At 44.0% G+C, this 16,750-nt stretch overlaps 1 protein-coding gene across 1 annotated transcript; it reads left to right on the top strand.

Annotated features, from left to right (window-relative positions):
- Positions 1-4,085: 4,085 nt before the first annotated feature.
- Positions 4,086-16,639, top strand: LOC134006914 (angiopoietin-2-like). The gene is made up of 8 exons (XM_062446031.1): positions 4,086-4,375; positions 5,381-5,502; positions 8,079-8,290; positions 8,558-8,682; positions 12,193-12,294; positions 14,249-14,415; positions 15,476-15,606; positions 16,076-16,639. Exons 1-8 carry the CDS (start codon positions 4,187-4,189, stop codon positions 16,234-16,236), a joined length of 1,209 nt encoding a protein of 402 aa, XP_062302015.1. The 5' UTR covers positions 4,086-4,186; the 3' UTR covers positions 16,237-16,639.
- Positions 16,640-16,750: the final 111 nt, after the last annotated feature.

Here is a 16,750-nt window from a genome sequence, read left to right as displayed (position 1 = left end):
GCACCGCCAAAAGACGTACAACGCTCTCTATTTCGGCAGCAAAGGGAAGGGAAATACTCTTGCCTGTACCACATTGCCGTGTAACAGCCTGGTGGTTTAACTTCACTGACGGTGCGGGTCCTGATTTATCTTGTTTTTCTCCCGCAGTTCTCTGGGAAACGAACGCCACCGCTGTGAAAGGACAGTTTTGGTGGAACTGCGGTGCGCTTGCGGCTGCATTACACTGGAGCCCTGAGTCATCAGTTGGGTCGTGAGTGGTGTCTGGACTGGTGGTATAGCTGGACAAATCCTCATGAGTGGACTATTTTTTACTTACTTTTGTATTAATCTGGATCTTCTGCTACTGCCGTGAGGGACTGGGGGTTATGAGCCTATCGCCGTTTTGCGGCATACGTTTATGGTGTACTATAATGTTTGCAGTGTTGTGGGTTTGCAGTGAAATTGCTGTGGGTTTTGCTGTGAATTTGATGTGAATTGCTGTGGATTTGATAACATTAGCTTTTGGCACCAGGTGTAGAACTGCGATTTGCTCATGACTTAAGTCTTCTGTTTTTTTAGAACTGTATTAATAAAGGGATATTTTTTGTAAATTATTTCACCGTGTTGGTTGTGTGCCTCAAGGATCCGAGTTAAAACTCCTATCCGTTACAATAACACACTATGGCTGCAGAAGGTAAGGTACCTCAGGGGCTGGCTGGGGGTGTGTATTTGTGTTTGTGTGTTTAGTGTCTTTGTGTATATGTTGGTGTGTGTGTTTGGTTTATGTGTTTGGTGTGTTTGTGTGTGTGTTGGCTAACAATAACTGGTATAGTCTTCTCAAGGGTCTTCTCCTCTCCTCTCCTCTCTTCTCCTCTCCTCTCTTCTCACTCTCTCCTTATTCTCTCTCTCTTTCTATCTCTCTCCATCCTATCCATCTTCTGTCTTTCTCTCCTTACCCCAACTCCTACCTTCACTCTCTCAATCTCTCCATCCTCTATCTCCCTCCCTCCTTTTCCTATCTCTCTGATCCTCCTCTCCCTAGCTCTCTCCTCTCGCTATCTTTTCTCCTCCCTAGTCTCTCTCCCTCCTCTCTGTCTCACCCTCTCCTCCTCCAGCAGTCTGTATGTTGTAGTGAAAGCCATCATCATACAGATGATGACTTGATAATGATGACACAGACTTCTTAGTAGAGTTGACAAGGCCTCATCAGTAACATTTCTTAGTGATCATTTATAATAAACTGGATACTCAGTGTTCTTTTGGCCTTCTGACAATATGCGTATGTGTGTGTGTGTATGTGTGTGATAGAAAGAGAGAGTCTCTATTTAAGACCGCTGGGTAGCCAAGAGTCCCTGTAGCATGAGAGGAAAGACAAGACGTTCAGCATATCAGCCAAATATGCATCAGACCATTAAACCAGTAGTCTTCCTCCGCCACACACACACACACAAACAGACACGCACACAAGCCTCAAAATACTGTTTCAGTTCATTTAAACAAAAACTGGTAATTGGAATTAAACCTTGTCTTGCTAATGAACTGTCTGTATATTTTTGTAACACTTCTGAACAATTCTAGTTCATGGGTCATCTACCTAGTGTTATATCTGTTACTGTAATGAGGGTGTGTGTGTGTTCGATTGTGTGTATGTGTGTTTCTAAAATAGGGAATCGGAAGATAATCTTGGCAATAGTCTTGCTGTACAAATGCAGACACACACACCCAAGACTGCCCCCCCCCACACGCACACACCAACACACACACACCCCAGACACCCACACACCCACGCACACTCACACACAATCCAGCATGTTACTACAGTGAGTTCTTAAATCAGGGCTGCAATATTCAGTTTTAAGAGTTCCAGATTATTTTAGTAGTGTTCCAAGAACACAGCATTGTGGGATTGTTCCATCCTCCCTCACACCCCCCATGTGGTGTGCTTTGCTCCCCCCAGCAGCTGTGTGTGTGTGTGTGTGTGTGTGGGTGTGTGTGTGTGTGTGTGTGTGTGTGCAGTCTCTGATGTGCTAAATGTTGGTAGAGTTAATTGTATCCTGCATTAGAGTCTGTAGATTAAGGAGATTTAAGTGGCCTGCTTTGTTCACATAATAATTAAGTTAATTTCATTACCGTAAGACAATATTTCTTTTAAACTAGCTAAATGCACTAAAAGCTTTTAACTCTCTCTTTCTGTCTTTGCTCAACTCTCTCTCTCTCTCTCTCTCTCTCTCTCTCTCTCTCTCTCTCTCTCTCTCTCTCTCTCTCTCTCTCTCTTACACACACACACACACACACACACACACACACACACACACACACACACACACAGTTGCAAACTCCCTTGTCTGTGTAACTCTTACAGATAGAGAACAATGATCCTATTGACTCAGCAAATGAAGACATCAAGTGGTGGATATCCTCTAAACTGATTTACACCTCTGCTATCCATTTATATTCCTGCTCAGACAGAATTCTTTGTGGGCCTAATGCTAGAGATTTACATACACACGCACAAACACACACACAGAGACAGACACACACACACATAGGATCTACTAGCTGGCTGTGTTTCTGACAGCAGGGGAGGGAGTTTGTATTGACCTCAGGGACTGAACTACATCATGTACTGTGATGGAGACACGCTGGGCTGTGTTCTGATATCTGTGGAAGAGGAAGAGGGAGGGAGGAAGGAAGGAGAGCGAGATAAAGATAGAGAGGGAGAGAAAGATAGAGAAAGGGAGCGAAATAGTGAGGGAGACAAAGAGACGGAGAATGAGAGAAAGATTGAGAGTGACAGAAAGATGAATAGAGGAAGAGAGGGATAGAAAGACAGATATATTCCTCCCTTTTGAGGGTTGAAGGCAGAGGGTAATCCACTACTAATCTCTTCTCCCAGCTCTGCTCATAATGTATTTCTTTCCTGTTCAGATGTCTCTATACATCACAGTAGCAAGGATATATTTAGGTTTACAGAGAGTGAGACACAAAAAAGTGAGAGACAGAGAGAAAAAGAACAAAGTCAACAATTTTATGCTGATTCATCTTTACTTTTTCTTGTCTTAATACGGTATTTGTTTGAAAACAGAAGGCGCTATTGTGGCCAGTGTCTATTGTGCTTATAATTACGCTTCTCAGAATAATACAGTTTTATTATGAAAACCAATAATCATAGCCTTGTTTGAATACACTCACCCCTCATTGCTGTGGCTAGCCAACTATTAGCAGAATTATTCTGAAAAATATTCTCCTTTTAGGCTAAATTGTACATTTTCTCATTCAGAGACATAAATATGAATGTGTACCTTACAATACCCAGCCCTGATTTATTGCTAGGTTCCAAGCAGCTCCTGCTAGAGTGAATTCCATAACTCAGCAATGGAAACGTTTGAACAAAAACACCAGAGAGTGACGTGTGGATGAGTCTAGCATGTTCTGTTCTCACAAAGTAGCCACATCAATAAAGAAATCTGTTTATGGCCCTGAGACGGATGGGCCTCTATTTTTACTACTCCTATAAAGTACAACAAGTTTCGGATTGATTGAGGTATGTATGTGTGTGTTTTCTGGATTAGGAGTGTGTGTATATGCGTGTTATTGTATTGTGTGTGTGTCCATTGTGTCATGTTCCAAGCCACTCCAGTATAAAGCAATCAAGCGCAATATGAAAGGTAATTAATGAACTCCAACTGCCACGTGCCCTTGCACCAGCAGGACACACGTGTGGAATGCTGTGCTTCCTTACTGTGTTATCAGGAGAGGGATGATGAATACAGTTAGATAGAGCAGGGATGAATTACAGTTCAGATGATATTTTGACAAGCCAACTGAACCTCCACAGGCAAAATGTGACTAACTCAGCAGGAGCTTAGTAGCTCCTCTGCAACAAGGACCAAGCAGGGATGACAAGGATGTGTATGTGGGGCTCCTGGGTGGGTTACGAATCCTGCTCATCTCAACGAGGTCATGTTCCATCCTGCAGTGTTGTGCAGTGTACAGTGTGTTGTGGGTTCGAGTTCCACACCCCACTGCTGGTTCCACGCCTACATTACTGTGTTTCCTCATGGGTTCGAGTCCCACACCCATAAGTCAATAGGCTAGTGTAAATGGAATGTATAGGTTTAGATAAGTTATTGAATGCAAATGTTAAGATAATGGTAATGGAATGTAAAGGTTTGGATAGAAGTCTAAATTCATAAATATAAATGGAATGAAATGGGTTTCCTGTGTCCCTTGTGAGCAGCTAGAGAACTACATCCAGGAAAACGTGCGTTCCAGGATGGAGGAGATGAAGAGGAACGCCGCCCACACCCAGACGGCGGCCATGTTGGAAATGGGAACCAACCTCTTGAGCCAATCAGCTGAGCAGACCCGCAAACTGACGGATGTGGAGACCCAGGTCAGCCAATAACAAGCAGCCAAGTGGAAAACAGTTTGGTCTTGTAACAGTATTAACATATTGTTACTGACCTCTAAGTAGCTAATGGTTAGGTAACGTTAGCAACTGTAGCTTAAGTGTAAGAAACAACTCTAAAAAGCTTACAGCTTGCTAATTATACATCAACTGATTCTAGTGTGGAAAGAAGAGTTAAAATTAACAACAAAGTGTTAATTTTAGTGGCTAACAATTGCTAAAATTATAGCAACTTCAATACTCAAACTGCCTACGAGGAAGCTATCATATGTTAGCAAGACTTTAAAGTCACAAGTTCAATTGAATCTGATGGGTTATGTACTTTGGGAAAAGGCCAGACACAAGTTCAGGTCAACAGTTTGTGACCGTCTCTTTGTAACAGGTGATATTTGGGCTGAGTAAACTCTGATTGACGTTCTAGGTCAAGCTAGGTGACTGACAACTAGCCAGTTCAAACACAAGTCCCCACAGTACCACAACACAGATGTGGCTGTAGATATGCCATGGCTGTTATTACAGATTGTTTTAATCCCTCACAATTCTCATTCTATGTAGCTTTAGCATCCTTCTCTCTCACTCTCCTTTTGTTAGCTGTCCCTGTAGTGATGCATGATGAGGCAACCAGGGCAAATATTTGTCTTTTAGCTGTTTATTTCAAAACACAGGTGGATTGACATGTCAGCCTTCTCTTTTCACTGTCGATAAAATCCAGCTCCCTATCCACCTGTTCAACTTTTCATCTATCTATCCCTCCTGTTTTTTCTCATTCCCTCTCTTCGTCCTCTTTCATCCATCCATCCATACATCCATCCATACATACATCCATCTTCTCAACCTCCACCCTTCCCTGTTTTTTTCTCTCTCTATCCATCTCTTACCCCCTCCATTTATACCTCCCTCCCATAATATATTCATCTCTCTATCCCTCTCTTCCTTCTTCCATACCTCCATACCTCCATACCTCTCTCCATCCATCCCTCCCTCTTGTAGGTGTTGAACCAAACCAGCAGGCTGGAGATCCAGCTGTTGGAGAACTCTCTGTTCACCAGCCGCCTGGAGAACCACATCCTGCTGCAGAACCAGGAGATCTCACGACTCAACCACAAAAACAGGTAAACGTTTGTGTGTGTGTGTCTCTACATGTGTGTGTGTGTGTGTGTGTGTCTGAATCTGCACAGTGTGTAGAGAGTATGTGAACTATAGTGTTCACATATAGTGTGTTTGGATGTATGTATTTTTGTGTTGTACTCTTGCACACTCTTTATTGGTGTGCAAATTCCTGTGTGTGTATGTACTTTACGTGTATATTCTCACCTGTGTGTCCTCGCCTGTGTGTGTGTACATTGTTGCCTGTGCTTGTGTGTGTGTATTCTCAGTTGTGTTTTTGTGTGTTCTTACTTGTGTGTGTGCGTTATATATTCGTGTGTGTCTACATTCTCAACTGTGTGTGTGTCTGTATTCTCACATGTGCATGTGTGTGTATACTTGCGTGTATGGGCGTGTGTTTGTGTGTGTAGAGAGTGCATATACTATGTCTGTCTATCTGCTTGTTTATCATCCTAGCCTCCTGAACAAGTTCTGGATAATTGACTTATCTGGCCCGGCCAACAGTTGCCCATCTGGGTCTGTTTGACCCTTCGCCCCCACCGTACATGCTTACACCAGGTTCATGATGCGTCAGTAGATGAAACAAGTAAATCTTGGCACTGGGTGGTGACAGTACAGATGCATTCAGGGAAGATCTGGACAAAGAGAAAGGAGAATACTTGCAAGAGAAAGAAGAAGAGAGGGGGAGGAGAGGGAAGAGGAAGGAAAAGAGAAAGAAGAGGAGGAATGAAGAAGAGTAATGAATCTCTGGTTGCTTTTCAGAGGGGCTACTGTTGTAGCCTCGGGGTCTGTGAGTGAGCTTTGATCCACCGCCCACTCAACAAGAAGAAAGAGTTCGTTTTTTCAACAAATGACATGCTAATCTGTGAGAACTGTTCTGGTAGTGTACTACTACTGGTAGTGTACTACCAGAACATGTGGACCTATCCCTTCCCAAGGCTGAGAGAGAGAGAGACAGAAGACAGAGATAAAGAGAGAGAGAAGGAGTAAGAGGGTGAGAGAGAGAGAGAGAGAGAGAGAGAGAGAGAGAGAGAGAGAGAGAGAGAGAGAGAGAGAGAGAGAGAGAAGGAGTAAGAGTGTGAGAGAGAGAGAGAGAGAGAGAGGAGAGAGAGAGAGAGAGAGAGAGAGAGAGAGAGAGAGAGAGAGAGAGAGAGAGAGAGAGAGAGAGAGAGAGATGTCATGTTAAAAGTCTGTAACGTTCTAATGAGCAAAATGCTTTCCCAGCTTCAAGCGTCTTGAGAAAAAGTCACAGACATGCTTCACTCAGAATCTGAAAAAAACGTAAAAAACTCGATCCTCTTTAAACAATTGAAACCTTCCTGGATCATGACATCATCTCCCCCCTCACCCTCGTCCAATCACAAGTCAGCACATGCCGTGCTTCACGGTGGATTGGCTCGCCAAGTGTTCTTACACAAAGACAATGTGAAATAAAAGTGCCATTGAGATCGATATTCACAGAGACAAGTGTCCTCGGAGGGTGCGAGCAGATATGTGTGTGTGTGTGTGTGTGTGTGTGTGTAGCGGTGAGAGATGGAGGGAACGTGTTGGAGAGCGGGGCGAGGGAGCGGAATGCTGGGAAGTAGCTTGTCCAATCAGGGCGGCAGGATTGTTTCAATAAATAATGGCCGCAGTGTCGTTAGTCACAGCTATAAAGATCAGGACGGGGATTTATGATGTTCATTTGCAGCTAGCAATAACATGCACACACACACAAACAGCCACACACGTGCAAAGACACAAACACACACACATACACGTGCACAAACACACACACACACACACACACACACACACACACTGTATAAACCCAATCTCTCTTCGTCTCCATTCACAATGTAATTCTCTCTCTCACTCTCTCTCTCACACACACACACACAAGATGGTGGCTTGTCATATCCCTGCCTCTGGGTGGTGATTGAGAGGCCTGCTCTGCAAGTCCATCTGCAGACACTACTGCTGTACAGGTGTTTCTGTGGTGTTGAACCAATGAGACTCTCCCCTCCCTCCATCACTCAGCCTTCTTCTCCATCCAGGCTGGCTGCTCATTCTGTTGTGTGCCCTGTGCTGCAAAAAGGAAATGGATAAACAACAAGGTTTAATTTAGCCTTCATCTCCTCTCCTCTTTTCACTCCATCACTTCTCTTGTTTCCTTTACTGTGTCCTCTCCTCTCTTCTGTTCTCCTAATTATCTTTCCCTCCTCATTCCCACTCCTCTCCAATCCTCCCTCTTCTCCTCAATCCCCACTCCTCTAATTCTCTCTCTTCTCCTCAATCCCCACTCCTCTAATTCTCTCTCTTCCCCTCAATCCCCACTCCTCTAATTCTCTCTCCTTCCCTCAATCCCCACTCCTCTAATTCTCTCTCCTCCCCTAAATCCCCACTCCTCTCCAATTCTCTTTACTCTCCACTCCACTCCCCTCTCTCCACCACCTTCTCCTCTCCTTTACTGCTTCTTCCTCTTTTTGCCTCTTCTGACCTCACACCTCTCCAATTCCCTCTCCTCTTCACTCCTCAATCCCCACTCCTCTCCAATTCTCACCCCCCTCCCCCGCACCTCCACCCCCCATGTGTCCCCCAGTCTCCTGGGGCAGAGGGTCTCCTCCCTGGAGGCCAGGCACCAGAGGGAGCAGCAGGACCTGATGGAGCTGGTGGAGAGGCAGAGCTGGCTGGTGGGGCAGCTGCAGGCAGGGCTGGGGGCGTCCAGCCACAACAGCAGCCTGCTGCAGAGACAGCAGGCCTCCCTCACAGACACCGTGCAGCAGCTCCTGGCTCTGGTCACACACTGCAACGGTGAGACTCTGGGCTGGGGATGTGTGGAGGTCGAGGAATCAAGCTGTTCTAACTTCATACATGCTGCTTATGCATATGTTAAATCTTGTTAGATCTAAACATGATTAAAAGAGTTCAGTTGCTCAAATTACTTTAAATTGATGTGAACATTATATTGTTTACAGTATATTAACATTACTGTTTAATAAAAGTCATTTGTCATTTCTGAAGTTACTAAGGTTGATTCTTGCTGATGTCTTGATCAGAATGTGAATCTTGTTGTTCTAGAAATCTCCAGCCCTCCTATAGAGGAGGGGTCCAGTCTGAGGGACTGTGCTGAGCTCTTCAGGTCAGGGGTCACAGAGAGCGGCGTCTACAGCATACGGCTCCCCAACTCCACACGCACCGTCAAGGTCAGAGGTCAATCGTGGACCCAAACTTTTAGTCTTTGACATAAATACACTGTATTTGTATATACTGTATATATCGATATATCTATCAATATATTGCTAAATCGATATATCGATCAATATATTGATCGATAAATAGATGGAATAGATGGATGGATGACACACATCCGACAATGTCATGGTGGAGGTGATAGAGGTCATACCTTATTCAAATAAACTATTTGTGATTCCTATTTAAATCTTCAGGAGACTGCTGAGTCACAGCAACTTTATTGAACTCCTGACAAAGGGAATCATGTTGTTAACATACTGTGCAACCAAATGTCGTTCCTTCTTTGATATCAGTTTGTCCACATTTGTCTTTCTTTTACCTGAAAACAATTCAGGTAAAATTTGACTTTTTGATAACCTTTTATTACAACATGAGCTTCCAAAACAGTCTATTCTAGGTGTTTTGATAATGCACACATACGAAAACACACACACAATCTTTAGCTGGTGTATTGTTTGTGAGGCAGAGCAGAGCAGAGCTGTCTGGCATCGAGGTGAGGTGGAAATGCCATGTCGAGGTTCAGGAATCTCTCATAATCAGCATCAGGAGCCTCAGGGCCCCACAGTGAGGGATTGTGCATCTGAATGCTAAGTCCCATTAGCTTAGGAGGCCCTTTTACTGACCTGGAGCAGCCTTGGCTCGCTCACACAGAACTTGCATCACCAGCTACCCACCAGTGGATGACCCTTCCCCCCCCACCCCCACCCCACCAACCCTCACATTTCTGTCTGGAACCACTTCCTTATTAGAGTGAAACACAATGTCTTTCTCACAAAAGCCTTCTCTCTCTGTTTTCCCTGTATCGCTTGCCTATCTATCTATCTATCTATCTATCTATCTATCTCTCTCTCTCTCTCTCTCTCTCTCTCTCTCTCTCTCTCTCTCTCTCTCTCTCTCTCTCTCTCTCTCTCTCTCTCTCTCTCTCTCTCTCTCTCTCTCTCTCTCTCTCTCTCTACCTATCTCCCTCTCTCTCTCTCTCTCTCTCTCTCTCTCTCTCTCTCTCTCTCTCTCTCTCTCTCTCTCTCTGTGTCTCCCTCCCTCCCCCCTTCCTCTTCTGTTTCCTGTGGTCACAGCAGCCAGTGTTTGGCAGTACTACTGTGTGTTTGCTGCCAGCTTTGGAGCCTAGCAGGTTACATAGATGCAAGCTGGTACACACTCGGGCCCTTGGCGCGGCCAAACTGGGTGGTTATATTAAAGTGGGGCAGGTTAAATTGCCCTATTTTTCTATTCAGGGAGAGAAAAAGAGAGAGAGAGAGAGAGAGAGAGAGAGTCTCTGTGTGTGTGTCATTAAGTGTATGTGTGGTTTGCAAAAGGAGCCAGAGACTAAATCACATATTTGTGTGGGCTGTAAATTTGGCCTGATTGATTTAAACATTCTTTGGAGGAATCTTCTAGATTTCTAATAGAAGCTCTGGTCCATTGGACTCATGAGTTTCATGAGTTCTACTATAGGGGTTCTGTGATTTTTCCTTGTTTTCCAGTAGCAGAGCTTATTTTTGATAGAATAAAAATCTGACAGTCTGTTCCACCAGTGAGTATTATTGTCCAAACAATAAGACCATATTTGAAAAAGGAGTAATAACCCCTGGTGTCCCCAGTGAACCTACAGTAGCTGCAGACAGTTACCAGGGGGAAAACATTGAATGGCAACACAGGACTTTCTGTCAGCATTTAAATTGTGTTTCTTTTAAAATATGGAATACTCTGTATTAGTCTGTTCAAAATCAGTCTCATAACCTTCTTAGGGAATTGACTCTCAGAAACATCTATTTGAGTCCTTGGTTCCTGAACAGAGCGTGTTAGTTTGGTGGCCAGAGCACTGGGTGAAAATACAAATGGAGCCAAAGAATGATCACAGAATATTACTTATTTTTTCTCTTTAGCTTTCTGTGAAAAACAACAATAACCCTGGTTTGACCTTGTCTGAAGGATCTATTTTGTAGAAAAGAGCTAGAAAGCTTTCAGATTTTTGCCGTGTTGGAAATTCCCAGCGGAGGGCGTCCACTCAGCAGTACCTGTGTGTCAGAGTTTTGTCACCAAAGGAGGACTTGGGCCCTGCATGGATGTGGGGAGGTTCATTCTTAGCAACCCTAAAAATAAAACGTTTTTATTTCTGGGAGAGGGTCAGTCTTTTTACGTTCTAGATTCTTGTCAACCAAGTATGTTCCTCTCAGTTTGAAAGACCTGCTCTAATATTTAAACCTTTACTTTTTCGTTGAAGTGAAGCTTCATATAAAGAAATTTAAATTGACTTTTTCCCAATCCTATTTTAATCCTTGTATTAACAACTTCTGTTCAACTCCGAGTAGTTTTTCCACTTTACACATGCAGTACTACAACTCTCAATATCTCAATCATTTCATTGTCCAGAAGACACTGATGAATACAATAGTTTGCGATTACTTTGAAATGTGTAGGAAAAGCAATACCTCAAAACAAATACTTTCAAGCCATCAAGAACACACTCGGAACAGAGTTTTTCCACTAACAGTTATTTCACAGTCAGAGATGCAGGTAATTTCACCACCCAGGAGATTGATTCATACACTGTTGCATGTGAGTCCTGAGAGAGACTGAGATGTAGCTCTATTTTCCCCACTGGGCAACATTTCTCTGTCTGCCTGAGAGATGAATAGCTGTGATTCATTAGTGTTCGTCCTTCCAAACACATCTACATAGGATGAATGTGTAATCAGGTTGAACAGAAAACATACAGTGATCGATTGGGTGACTGAAGCCAGGATTTCTCTCTCTCTCTATCCCACTCTTTCTATCTCTCCTTCCCCCTCTTTCTTTCTGTCTCTCTCCTCTCTCTGGGATCATAACAGGCTGTTCCTCCTGGGTCATATCAGTGTAGGACACCCTCTGGTGTACACTCCCCTCTTTCCCTTTTCTTTCTTTTCTCCAAGACTTACAAAACTGTTTCCAAGTTCAGGAAACTTCTCTCCTTTTATTTAGAAACTTTATTTTGTTTCGTTTTCTTAGCCTACCTCAATTCTGACTTGGTTGCCGATACCTCACAACAGTGAGCAGGTGGTGAAGAGGAGAGAAAAGGCTCTGATAGAAATGAGCGTCAGCTGAGCTCTGACGCAAAAAGAAGACAGAATCACCACTAGACCATCCCTCAAGACCCGACAATGTTTAGCCAGCACTACATGGCGTGCCTGTATGCCAGCTTATCCTACTTGGGTAGTGAGACAGGTATTTTCTAGATTGCTTTAGTGAGGACCCACAAAACGTTATTTGTGTTATACAGCATTTAGAGGTCTTGAGGAGTGTGTTCTCACCTCTGCAGGTGTTTACAGGTCTAACCAGGAGTGTGTTCTCACCTCTGCAGGTGTTTACAGGTCTAACCAGGAGTGTGTTCTCACCTCTGCAGGTGTTTACAGGTCTAACCAGGAGTGTGTTCACCTCTACAGGTGTTTACAGGTCTTAACAGAAGTGTGTTCTCACCTCTGCAGGTGTTTTGTGACATGAAGACGAGAGGAGGAGGCTGGACGGTTCTACAGCATCGCAAAGACGGATCAGTGGACTTCCATCGTGGCTGGAAGGACTACAAAACTGTACGTTTACAAGGACTACAAAACACAATGATACATGGTATATTTTAAAATATCTAATATTAAGTATTATAAAACTCTGTTTCTAATCACAAAACAACACTGCACAAGACATGTAAAACAGTACATTTGAAAATGATCTCAGGAGTGTCATTCAGAAGGATTCACAATAGTGTACATCAGAGATGAGTTGCCATGGAAATACAGAGACAACAATTACGACATGCATTTTCCACCCAACAACCAGGGGCATCAAGAATGTTTCCACAGGCTTCAAACACTTAAGATTGAATCACAAGAGCATCATTAGAGCACAGCAGAGTATCAGAGACTGAACACAGCAGAGTATCAGTATCAGTGTGTCTGTGTGTGTGTGTGTGTGTGTGTGTGTGTGTGTGTGTGTGTGTGTGTGGGATACTGACAGGCCCACGATCCCCAGTGACCTGTGGTTGTTTTGATTGGCCGCCCGTGTGTGTTCCTCCCTCCACACTCCCTGTTTATACACCTGCTCTGTCCTCCCTGTCTGTCCTGCCCCTCCCCTCCTCACACACACACACACACATACAGTACACACACACACACACACACACACACACACTCATGCATTCTCTGACACAAGGCACTTACTCATCAAATACTCCCATCACTCACATAGCAAGAGCAACTGATTTTCAAAGACAGATTAAGTGTCTGTTAGTTATACTTATGTTATTCAAATACGTTAAGTATATAGCAACCTCTTCGAGTATTTACCAGGGACTATATCTAAGGAAGGGATCTAAGTTTTTTTGACTAAGTGATTTTCTCCACCACAACAAAAACAACATACCTCCACATTTCATTTGGATTTAAGTGATTAATAACAAAAACAAGATGGTTTTACCACTGATGTCCCTCCTGAAAGAGAGTGGGTAGTATTCCTCCGACGTAGCAGAAATAAGCAGGAATGTTTGTGTGTTGATATCCACTTCTCTGTGCCTGACTGAAATAACAGCCTGTGTGCACAGGAGACCACTCTGCCTTGTGATTGAACGACCAGATGCAATTTGTCTCTCGTCTTTTGTAGCAGATAAATGAACACAGCCTGCTAGAGAATGAAACACAGTGTGAACAGAGATCTCCAAACTGCTTTTCCCCATGTTATAAAAAAAAAAAATCGTAATTTTTTCTTATTCAAGAACAATATTTTCTGAAGTGAATGATATATATTTGGGCGTGGCAGTGCAGTGGGAGGGCAGGGGCTCTGGTGATGCTAGATAACGGTTGGTTGATGCTGCGTGTCGACGTTCAGCTAACGTTTAGCCAAGGTCGCTCTCTGCTGTATGTGTGCGTGTCTGTACGTGTGTGTGTGGGCGTGTGTACATGTGTATGTATGTGTGCATGCATGCAAGCATGTGTGTGTATGTGTATGTACTTGTGTTCATGCGTGCATGTGTGTGTGTGTGTGTAGGGGGGGGGGGTGATAAATGCTCACAGATCGTCCCATATCGTCACATGTACTTAACAGCAACAACAAGCAGAGACTGTGTGGGCCAGGGAGGGAGCTACAGTTCAAGACCTCACCATGGCTGACATGCTGGCCCCATCTGTGGAGAGAATGTTAAAAGTACAGGCCCCGCCCACTGTTGACATGTTCTCCCGTAGCCACGCCCACTTCCGTGGCAGGAGCAAGATGAACTATACAAGCCCTTCCAGGCTCCTGTTGACTGGCTTTTAACGTGTTACATCTTGGCATCCGTCATGTTTGTCTGAGCTCTCTATCTGTCTTTGTGTATGATCTGTCTTTTTCTTCATTCTATCTAGGTTATCTCTCTCTTTCTCTTTCCCTTTCTCTCTCTGTCTCTCTCCCTCTCGCTCCCTGTCTCACACACACATAAACACAGATTGTGTGTGACACTAGATGTCTCCCGTATGTCTTTATGCAGGCTCAGTTTGTCCCTCCTGTCCCTGTCCCCAGGGTTTTGGGGACCCCTCTGGAGAGTACTGGCTGGGGAATGATGTCATCCACCATGTGACCAGCTCCCAGGAGTACAGTCTGCATGTCCTGCTGCAGGATGGACAGAGGAACCAAGCCTACTCACACTATGACCACTTCTACATAAATGGAGAGGACAAGAACTACAGGTACCAGAATGTAACTGGGCTTTGCAATCTGTTACTGGAGAGTGGGGAAATGGTTGAGTCTATGGGCTTACGTGTTGGAGGGACTGTGGCAGGTAATGTCTTTACGTGATAAAGAGAGAGAGAATTCTCCTCAGCAAACATAATGCATTCACATCTCAATGTGGGAAAGTCGCGCTGTAATCTTCAAAGTAGTTCAAGCTAACATAAAAAATTATCATCTTCAAACTATCAAAACCACATCTTTGTGTCAAGTGTCTGATTGTACGAATTACGTGTAAAAAAAATCACATTTATTAAAAATCTTGAGCAATACTGCAGTATTTTGAGTTTAACACAGTCACTATGCCATAATTTTATGTACATGGAACCACAAAAGGGGCAACTGTAATTGTGAAGAGCTTTAAGAGCCCTTCACTTTCCAAAAGGCATAATTCCAAAGTAATATACTTCACAGTTGGCAGGAATCTCTCACAATTAGGGACCATTATCCAGAGTTTTTCATTGCCTGTCGGGAGAGGAAGAGACAGAAAGAAAGATAGACAGAGATAGACAGAGAGAGGAAGAGAAAGTGACATAGAGCAAGAGAGAGAGAGAGAGAGAGAGACAGAGAGAGGGAGGAGGGAGAACATGAACATGTATACATGAAGTTACATTCAACAGCTACTGCCAACTTTTGAACAGATGACTAAGTTTTGAACAGTTGGAGGACCTACTCTCGGCCTAGCTCCTCTGTTAGCTTAGCACAAACGTCTTTGTGGAGTTAAACGTATTAAAGTGGGATGACTAGCCCAACTAATGTACTTTTACATGGACCAGCTAGCTTACTTGTAATGTTACCCACTCTCTCCACCCTTCCCTCCTCACTCCTCCCTCCTCCTACCTTCTCTTAATCCCCCTCCCTCCCTCCCTCCCTCCCTCCCTTTCTCTCTCTCTCTCTCTCTCTCTCTCTCTCTCTCTCTCTCTCTCTCTCTCTCTCTCTCTCTCTCTCTCTCTCTCTCTCTCTCTCTCTCTCTCTCTCTCTCTCTCTCTCTCTTCCCTCCCTCTCTCTCTGCTCTACCAGCCTCCATACCCAGGGCTTCAGTGGCACAGCAGGCAAGACCAGCAGTCTGACCCACCCTGGTACCCCGTTCAGCACCAAGGACAGGGACAACGACCGCTGCAGCTGTAAGTGTGCCCAGATGGCATCAGGAGGTAAGGACTGTTGTTTGATTTTAAACCCACTAATCTCTTCATCCCTCCTCCCCACTATTCAGTAAGACCTCTATCTCACTCACTTTCTATCCATCCATCCCTTTTGATCTATTCCTCTATCGCTCAATCTCTCTATCCTTCCATCTCTATCCCAACCATCCTTCTGTCTCTCTAAGTCTCTATTCCTCTATCTCTCTATTCTCCTATTTTTATAATCTATCTCTCGATCTCCCTATACCTCTATGCATCTTTCTCTCCATCCCTCTATCCCATATCTTTCCATCCTCAATTCATGCTTCTCTTTATTATCACCCATTCTTTTTCTCTCTCATTATCTGCTAACCTTCCATTCAACACATCATGTTATATATGATTAGAGTGATCAAGGCTATATATTATGCTGGAGTTATCTAATGTCCGTCTGATTGTCTTTGAGCAACGTTTTGACCCCTGACCCCTGACTCGTCAGGTTGGTGGTTTGAAGCCTGCGGGCCGTCCAACCTCAACGGGATCTTCTACCCCGGAGTCTCCAACATGGTTCGCTACAACGGCATCAAGTGGTACTACTGGAAGGGCCCGGGTCTGATGGCTACCATGACGACCATGATGGTCCGCCCTGCAGACTTCTGATGGCGCCGGCTGATGATGTCATATCATGCAGCGGTGTCTGACATTGAACATTTTCTGGAAGAGAGAGTTGATGAGAAGCTGAGAGTTGATGTAAGAGTGAATGAGGACTGGGGATGCACAGTAGACTGTAAGAACACACTGTTGTGTTTCTGGTTATTAGTGAAAGTACAGTCTCTTTTATGTATTCTTCTTTGGTTCTTCATACACAACATGAATGTTACAAACAAGTCTCTGAATGTTGCCAGCTAAACCGCAGAGATTCTCTCATTCTTATGAACCTTTTTATTTCAAAGAGATTTACCTCCTTATGCTAAATTAAAGGTGGTGTATTTTTAGTAAGTTTATTCAATTTCCAAAGCAGAATTATTTTAATAAAAAAGTAATAAAATCCATATTTTCTGGGTTTGGCGTGGTCCACTGTTGTGTGTACTGTGTCACTGTTTCTCCGTTGTTGAAGTTACATAGAACACGTCTAGCACAAGTAGCAACCCCAGGTTGTAGGTCTTATTATAAA

This window comes from Osmerus eperlanus, chromosome 20 (genome assembly GCF_963692335.1).
Source record: "Osmerus eperlanus chromosome 20, fOsmEpe2.1, whole genome shotgun sequence".
Taxonomy (NCBI): domain Eukaryota; kingdom Metazoa; phylum Chordata; class Actinopteri; order Osmeriformes; family Osmeridae; genus Osmerus; species Osmerus eperlanus.
This window is presented reverse-complemented; position numbering and strand designations above follow the sequence as displayed.